Genomic DNA, 7,987 nt, shown 5'->3' on the forward strand with positions numbered 1-7,987 from the left:
AAAAAAAAAAAAAAAAAAAAAAAAAAAAAAAAAAAAACTCTTTCCCAGGTGCATTGTGGGTATTTACCATCCACTTAGAAACAGCGTGTCTCTGTTTCTGGACTGGCTGGATTAAAAACCCTGTGCTGGCTGCAGTACCCGCAGCCTCCTGTAGGGGCCCAGGTGGCGGCGGCTCACCTGCGGAGCGCCGTAGACGTAGAGCACCAGCGGCTCGTTCTCCGGGATGACGAACCACGCCTTCTGCCAGCCCCGCCCCCCGCCCTTCTCCATGTGGTGAAGAAAACTACAAATCACACTGTTCTCTGCGGCCAGCGAGGCCTGTTTCTATGGAAACAGAGGAGAGACGTCAGTCAGGCGTTTTACTGTGGTGATGTCACAGTGATGTCACGCGTACCTCCAGGATGGAGCGCCTCCTCTGGCTGCTGCTGCTCATCGCCCCCGGCGACGGCGACGCCCCCACCAGCGTGACGTAGCAATCCACGCAGACGCGGTTGGTCCGGTTGTTGTCGTACGACAAGCGAGCGCGAAACTCCGAGCATTTTCCACAAACCACCTGGAAGGTGGAGGACAGACGGTGAGAGAAGGAGGCCAGACGGGGCCTGGCGGCGGCGGCGGCGGCGGCGGCGGCCGGGGACGTACGTGTCCGCAGGCTTTGCAGTGGTGGCGCCTCTTGGTGATGGAGTTGAACGGCTCCTGGCACTTCATGCACAGAGTCACTTCCTTCTCCCGGATCGGAGTCGGAGCTCGTTTTCCCAACTCCATGCAGCTCTGAGGCGAAGCAAAGCGAGACGTTAGCGTGTCGACGTCCCGCAGTACCACGGCGGAGCACCAGGGGCGCTGTTACCGGGGAGTGGGGCGGCGTGGACTCGTCGTCTCGCAGGGTACAGGTGAGATGTCTGAAGCTCTCCATGCTCTGCTCATGGCGCTGGATGGTGGCCTGGATGGCCTGCACGGAACATGCCAGACCACCTCAATAACCTTAGAAAAGTTCACTTAAAAATGTAAAAGTTCGAACAGTTCATTTTGTAACCTTATATCGGTTTTTAAAACAACAAATTGGTATTTTTGTCACATTGAAACACATTAAAATGCTTATTTTAATATCAATCTAAAAGGTTATTTCAGCAACGTTAAATAAAATGTAAATAAAAGTTTATTTTCATTTCCAGGTTCATTTTTAGGACATGAAAGTTTTTCATAATCTTGAAAAACGTTATTTTAGCAGTGTTGACAATGTTACGGCCAAAACATGGACGATTACCTGGATCCAGTCCTTCTTCTCTTCCTCCGTTCTGCAGAAACACAAACACACAGCGAGCCTCAGAGGAACCGCAGTGGTTCTGAAGCGGTTCTGAAGCGGTTCTGAAGCGGTTCTACCTCCCAGGTCTGGACGGGTCCACCTACCTGGCCTGCAGCTCCAGAGATCTCTGTTTTCCAGACACCAGGAAGGTTCTGCTGGGAACAGCGACGCTGACGGTCTCCTTCAGCTGTGGACACAAACACTCTGTTGGTTCAACCAGAACCAGAACCAGGGAGGTTCAAAGTGTGGTTCGGGGGCCATTAGTGTCTCACCTCCATGCCGTCCACGTCGATGCGAGCGCGGACGCTGTACTTCTGACCAATCAAGCGCAGCTTGGGGACACAGTACAGCAGCCGGTCGTTGAACTGAGGAGAAACCAGGGAGCTGTTAGAACCGTGGCGCTGGACCGGCTGGGGGTCCAACAGAACCAGCCCATACCAGGATCAGGTATCGGTCTTGTGTGGTTCCATTCTTATTGGACAGCTTGAGGATGTGTCCCTCCTTGATGAGTTCGTTGGTCGGGTTGACGATGTCTTCCTCTCCGCCCAGAAGCTCATAAACCTTCAGTAGCTTCCTCATTCGCTCCTGAAAGACAGACCAGAACCGGAGAACCACTGGGTCCATCTGGGCTCACCAGAACCCTACAGAACTGACTGAACGTTAGGCACCGGGACCCTGAATAAACGGATTAACAGCATCACAAGCTGCAGGGAGAACGGCTTCCTGTCTGACAGCAGGAGGACTTTGTTTCCCATCAGCCTCGGCGGCTGTCAGCTCCCAGGTTTTCTCACCGCCTCTGTCTCACCTCRGAGCTAAACGCAGCCAGAACATCACGGCTCCACCTGCAGCCAGGACCAAACGTCCTCCAGGCTTCGCTGCCGGAGCTTCAGGGAGATCCAGAAACCTTTTCATCCTGAACATCAGCGTTAAAATTCATCCTGAAAAAACAGACTTCATCTGCATAAAGATTTTATCTGCAACTTTCCTGAAGAAACCAGAATCCTTAAGATCCCTGATAACACGGCTCTGAGTCAAACCAACCAAACCCTTTGAGCAATCCGTTCCCCTCATCGCCTATAGGGGAGAAAGACCACGAGCCATTTCTGCTGCTGGCGCGAGGCTAGCACGTTAGGTTTGGTTGTATTTACCCAGAAAGCCCTGCGCTGTAGTCCAGTTTCTGCTTTTGGAGCATCTCCAGTCTGCTTGGTGTTCACATGCATTCAGACCAAACCTGAGTTCACTTTAACCGAACCTAGACGGAGGTTTGAGGACCAGAGGTCACTTAGCATTCACACCTCACCAACCGAACCGGACTTCTAGACAAACTGACTGGGTTGGTGGGAAGAGACCCTTAAAGCCTGGGACCACCAATCCGGGTTCTGTCCTGGTTCATGAGACATGAAGACATTTCAGGAAAAACTTTGCTTGTTGTTCCTCAGAGGCCAACGTGGTGATGGTCTCTGCTCCCGACATGCAGGATATGATGGCTGGGTTGAGGAAGTCCCCAAGTCCTCCTTCCTTCACAACAGTCCAGAACCAGTCCAGGTCTGCAGTCCCCACACACCAAGCAGCCTGGGATGGTTCTCCAGCCAAAAGTCTTTCATCCCTGAGTCTAACTTCAGCAGCCACAGAAGGCTGAGTCCCTACGATCACCTAATACCCGCCTAATACCAGGAGCCCTAACGGGGTCTGTCTCCACCAGGAGGGTCTCTGGTTGCACAGTTCCCAGAAACTGCTTGAATCTGAACATGTCCTGTTCTGATTCCAGGTTCATTCCCTGTTCCCAGTCTGACAGGAAGTTCTGGTTCTCACTCATCCGGTCTTACCATCTTCCTAATGGCGGCATTGGAGTGTTCTGCGGCCGTGGCGATCAGCTCTAGAGACTCTGCAGAGACACACAGACAAACACGAGGCGTTCAAGGACATCCGGTGTGTTCGGCTTCCTGTAGTGGTTCCATTGGGTGCTTGGTGTCGTACTCTGGGCGTCCCGGTGGTCCGGGGCGTCCTCCGGGAGGCGGTGCAGGTAATCCTTGAGCAGCAGCTCGTAGCGGGGTATCCTCTGCACCGGCTCCAGCATGTGGTGCTGCAGCGTCAGGTTCCCGCATCGCTCCTCTCTCTGCCGGACATAACAACCGGCATGAGGCAGAACCGGGACCAGGACCAGGATTTTAGCCGGAACCTACCTGGATCTCCTGGACGATGGCCTTGAACGGAGCGGACCTCTCCATCCAGATGTTCACCAGCTCCATGGCTCGGTCAAAATTCTTCACATACTCTCCGTACATCTTAAGGAAGGGAGCCAGCTTCTGCAGGATGTCGCCGATCCGCGGGCTGGAGTCCCTGCAGGCGGAACCAGAACCAGCGCAGAACCTCAGTGCTCCATTCACCTCTATGCAGATGATGCAATTCTTACATTCATCTTATCCACAGTAGGAGCAGCAACGCTTCAGTAACTTCCTGAGATCTTTGAAACATGAATTGGTAGAAAAAGTCGTTCATAATCACAGTCTGTATTTCTAATGTGAGCAAATCTTTGTGTTCTGCTAATGTCAAAAAGAGATACTTTTATTACAATGTTCCCATTAAATAAGAAATGAAATTAAAGTCACTTATAAACAAGTTTATGTAATAAATCATTAAAAATCCTGGCAGTAATTGACGTAAACATTAAATTTATTCATAACTCAGAGTCAGCGCTCATCATCTGTCAGCCAATCAGAGGAGACGGCAGCGTCTGATTCCAGGGTTGGAGCAACAAGCCCCGCCTACTCGGCTACGGGAAACTGGAGTCGGCCATTTATAGATCACAGTTATAGATTCAACACGACTCAAAACCTTTAATGAACGAAGACGCAGAGAGACGCTGGAGGAAACAACCCATCGTCCTCCGACCACTTCCTGTCGTCTTCTTCAGCGTTTCTGCCAGTAGCAACATCCGGCTGCTGATCACGTGACTCATGATGTGAATGAAATGTTTCCATGCGGTTTTGTGAAATACATCAATGTCAATCTGGCTGAAAACACACCTTAACCCAGCTCTAAAATATTTGATTAAAAAACTTTTTTTTTTTTCAATATTTCCATGTTTCCATAAAGCAAATTTATTTTTACAATTTCAAATTCAATGTGTCCAATTTTATGCAAAATGGAAACGCAGCCAGTGATGCTAACGTTGTTTTTCACTATAAAGCTCAGTCTTCGCTCCGCGCCCAGTCGCTAAGGTAACGGATCATTTGTTTTGAACGGCTGACCTGGTTGAATGAAGGTCAAACATGAAGGTCACACATGAAGGTTGAATGAAGGTCAAACACGCTCACCACTCCTCCATGCGTTTCTGCAGCGCCGGCAGCAGGAACTGCTGGTGGAAGCAGTAGATGGAGCAAATGTTGGAGAAGATTCCCTGAACCACGTCACAGGGGAACGAGGAGCGACAGCGCGCCTCCTCCAGCAGGCGGGCGCAGAACACCTGCAGGACAGGCAGCCAATCAGAGCCTTTGGGCGGGGCCTCCTCCCTGGGGGCGGAGCCTTCTGTTGAACGCAGTACTCACCTGGTCCAGCAGGTGGAGCTTGGACACGTAGGCGGTCTCGGTGAGGAGAAGCTCGTTGGCGATGTTGAAGACCCGCTGATGGACGGACAGCTGGACACAAACGGAACCAGTGAGACCGTTTGTGGTTCTGATCCGTCTCAGGAGTTACAGAACCACCACCGGTCACACAGAACCAGGGGATTCTGATCAGGTTCTGGATTTTCTCTGCCTTCTACTAGAAACAACCAATCACAGCCGGAAGGTGGGTCTAAACGCTGTCAATCACCCTCTCCATGGCGATGCTCATCCCTCCCTGCTCTCTGCTGCGTTTTCGAGCCTAGCCTGCTACGAATCCTAGGCTAGTTAGCATAGCCACCAATGATGGCTGATGAACGCTTTTCCTGCTGTTTCTCTGCCATTAGAACATCGAGCAGCGAGTACATGAGGATGACTGACAGCATTAAAACCCGCCCCCTGGTCTGAACAACCTGCTCTCTGATTGGTCGGTTTGTGTCTCACCTCCACGGATTCCTGCCGGTCCGGTTTGGGCGGGGCCAAAACCAGAGTTAGCTCCGCCTCCTCCTCCAGGTCGCTGTCCCCCTCCTCAGAGAAATCCCTCCTCCTCCTCGCCCCCCCCCGGGACTCCTCCCCCTCTCCCACCTCGCCGGCAGTGGACGAGGAGCTGGAGAGGCGGGGCAACAGGGCGGGGCTGCAGGGATAGGCCACGCCCCCGTCGTCTACGCCGGCGAAGCAGAGCTCCTCACTGTGCGACGGCGAGCTGATGCTGTCGATGCCGCTGTCCCGATTGGCCAACTTCCCGTCCGTCTGCGAGGAGGGGAGGGACAGGCGCTCAGAGGGCAGCTCTGATTGGTCCGGAGGCAGAGGGGGCTGCTGCTCCTCTGTTTCCACGGTAACCACCTCGTCCTCCAACGGTTTGTCTGAGGCGCTGTAGCCTGACTCCATGGACAAACGTTTGTGATGGACGTCGTCCTGACAGGCCGCCGCTAGCTCTTCATCCTCATCATCATCATCTTCATCACATAGCGCAGCCCCTTGTGTGATGTCATCCTGCTCTGTGAGGTTACTGGGTGGCTCCGCCCCCCCGGGTTGGGGGGGGGCAGGCGAGGCAGAGGATGGAGGTGATGAAGATCGAGGGGAGGGGGGGTCCAGTGGGCGGGGGCACAGCGCCCCCCCGCTGATGTCCGGCACCACGATGATCTGCTCACTGCAACACAAACAACCAATCAGCAACCAGAAGCAGTAATGACACCACTCGCCCTCCGACCAATCACAACTCACCGCTCAAACTTCTCGATGAGCGACAGGACGCAGGTGGGGGAGGCGGTGCCATCAGCCTGGCTGGGGGGGGTCCAGCCCCCCCGGGGGTCAGCAGGGAGGGGCCTGCAGGGGGGCGGCGGTGGGAGGGACTTCTCCGGGACTCGGGGGCGTGGCCTCATTGCTCCGGCTTGCTGCTGCAGGTGGGGGGGCTTCGGGGGGACTAGAGGAAGGAGGTGGAGCCACAGATTGGGTTTATGCCAAATGGAGGAAAAGTCTACAGTCAATTTGACCTTTAAAAGTTTTACACAAGAGTCGCACATTTAAACATCTAAACACTGACAGGCAGGCCTGCAGGCTCAGGAGGAACCTGGAATCAAACCTGCAACCTCCCACTTACCAGACAACTAATCTAGACAACAGCGACTGCGCTGCTAAAGTTACAGCTTACCCTGAGGTTTGGGCCCCGGCAGCGGCGGGCGGGTCCGGTTTGGTGCCGTTACCGTGGTTACTGGCAGCTCAGGTGGCCCCGTGTCGTTCACCGACCCACCGCTCTCCGTTTGCTCTGCCCCTTCCTCTGACCCCGGGTTCGAGTCGGGCTGCAGGGGAGCGTCAGCGTCCAGCGCCCCCTGGTGGCCACATGGAGAGCAGGACGACTCCAGAGAGAGGCTCTTAGCCAGCAGGGTGGGGCTGGTGGAGGAGGTGGGGCCTGGGGGGCAGGACACATGTCAGGGAGCCACATCCACTGTCTTTCAAAATAAGAGCCAAATAAAGAAAAAAAAACTTTTTTTTGCAAGAGCGGTGACATAAATGTCCATCCATCCCTGGACCATCATCATAAATGTGACACATGTTCATTTCAATCCATTAATTCACCAGTTTTAACACAATTGATCCCCCATCTGGAACCTGTGAACTTGTTTCTGGTACTAGTGATGGCTATTAGCATGCTGCTGATAGCCATCACGCTAACATTAGCATTTTGGCTAATTTTACCTCATGCATTCATTTTAACATACTGAATGGTGCAGGTACGGCTTAGTCCACATGTTTCTGACTCTCCACAGGTTACTGACTACATTGCAGCTCTCTTTAGCATTAATGCTACTTGTTAGCATCAGAACGCTGGGTCCAAACCGACGGGCTCACTTTGGCAGGCCCTGGTTACATTTCTTCAGGAATTTTGTAGTTTAGGGCTAGTAGCACGTTAGCTTAGGTTGAATTGAATTCTTATTTAGTCGATAAAGTGCGATTAATGGATTCCAGACCCTGAAATAAACTCTGTAGAACCTTTTTATCGGGTTCCTCCACTGACAGAATCACATCAGCAGCTGATTGATTGAATCCTGCAGCAGATCCTCAGCTTTGTGTTTGGACCATTTGGTTCTGCAGGTTCTGGTCCAGATCAGAACGCGCTCTTCATCTTCATCACCTCTCAGCTACGACACAACACCAGGACGCGCTGACTGTCCTGAAGGGGGCAATAAAGAGCTTTATGGTTCAGATTGATGGCGGTGCTGAGCCTCTGGTCCAAACGGGTCCGAAGTTCAGAAAATTATTTCCAGAACCATTCTAGTTTTCAGGAAAATTCTGGAAATAGATTAAAGCAGCCAACAGAATCTTCTGGGAAAAAAGTGACAAAACCGACTGAGACCTGTTGTACAGCGGATCTAATGGTTCTACTGGTTGCCAGTAGAGCAGGAGGCTGGGACCCGGTACCAGTCCAGCTGGTTCAGCCGGTTACAGAAACTGCAGCTGAAAGAAATTCATGAGGTACAAATGAGTCCAGTGACTGAGAGCAGCAACATTTCAGCAGCTTCCTGCAGCTTAAATACCAGCAGAGTGGCTAGAAAGGAAGTGTGTGTGTGTGTGTGTGTGTGTGTGT

The 7,987-nt window shown here is 52.6% G+C and overlaps 1 protein-coding gene across 2 annotated transcripts in view; it reads right to left on the reverse strand.

Annotated features, from left to right (window-relative positions):
- Positions 1 to 96: 96 nt before the first annotated feature.
- fgd1 (FYVE, RhoGEF and PH domain containing 1) overlaps positions 97 to 7,987 on the reverse strand; it is a 13,459-nt gene continuing 5,568 nt past the window's right edge. For both annotated transcript variants that reach the window (XM_008402347.2, XM_017303212.1), the window contains exons 2-17: positions 6,554 to 6,811; positions 6,127 to 6,325; positions 5,347 to 6,052; positions 4,849 to 4,938; positions 4,618 to 4,766; positions 3,484 to 3,640; positions 3,278 to 3,416; positions 3,127 to 3,185; positions 1,739 to 1,885; positions 1,573 to 1,665; positions 1,405 to 1,487; positions 1,262 to 1,292; positions 845 to 946; positions 640 to 768; positions 395 to 553; positions 97 to 324 (exon numbers count right to left, since the gene is read on the reverse strand). In XM_008402347.2, the coding sequence (XP_008400569.1) occupies positions 112 to 324; positions 395 to 553; positions 640 to 768; positions 845 to 946; positions 1,262 to 1,292; positions 1,405 to 1,487; positions 1,573 to 1,665; positions 1,739 to 1,885; positions 3,127 to 3,185; positions 3,278 to 3,416; positions 3,484 to 3,640; positions 4,618 to 4,766; positions 4,849 to 4,938; positions 5,347 to 6,052; positions 6,127 to 6,325; positions 6,554 to 6,811 (2,714 nt within the window). In that variant the 3' untranslated portion in view covers positions 97 to 111. The remainder of the gene's footprint in view (positions 325 to 394; positions 554 to 639; positions 769 to 844; positions 947 to 1,261; positions 1,293 to 1,404; positions 1,488 to 1,572; positions 1,666 to 1,738; positions 1,886 to 3,126; positions 3,186 to 3,277; positions 3,417 to 3,483; positions 3,641 to 4,617; positions 4,767 to 4,848; positions 4,939 to 5,346; positions 6,053 to 6,126; positions 6,326 to 6,553; positions 6,812 to 7,987) is intronic.

Source organism: Poecilia reticulata, unplaced genomic scaffold, assembly GCF_000633615.1.
Source record: "Poecilia reticulata strain Guanapo unplaced genomic scaffold, Guppy_female_1.0+MT scaffold_212, whole genome shotgun sequence".
NCBI lineage: Eukaryota > Metazoa > Chordata > Actinopteri > Cyprinodontiformes > Poeciliidae > Poecilia > Poecilia reticulata.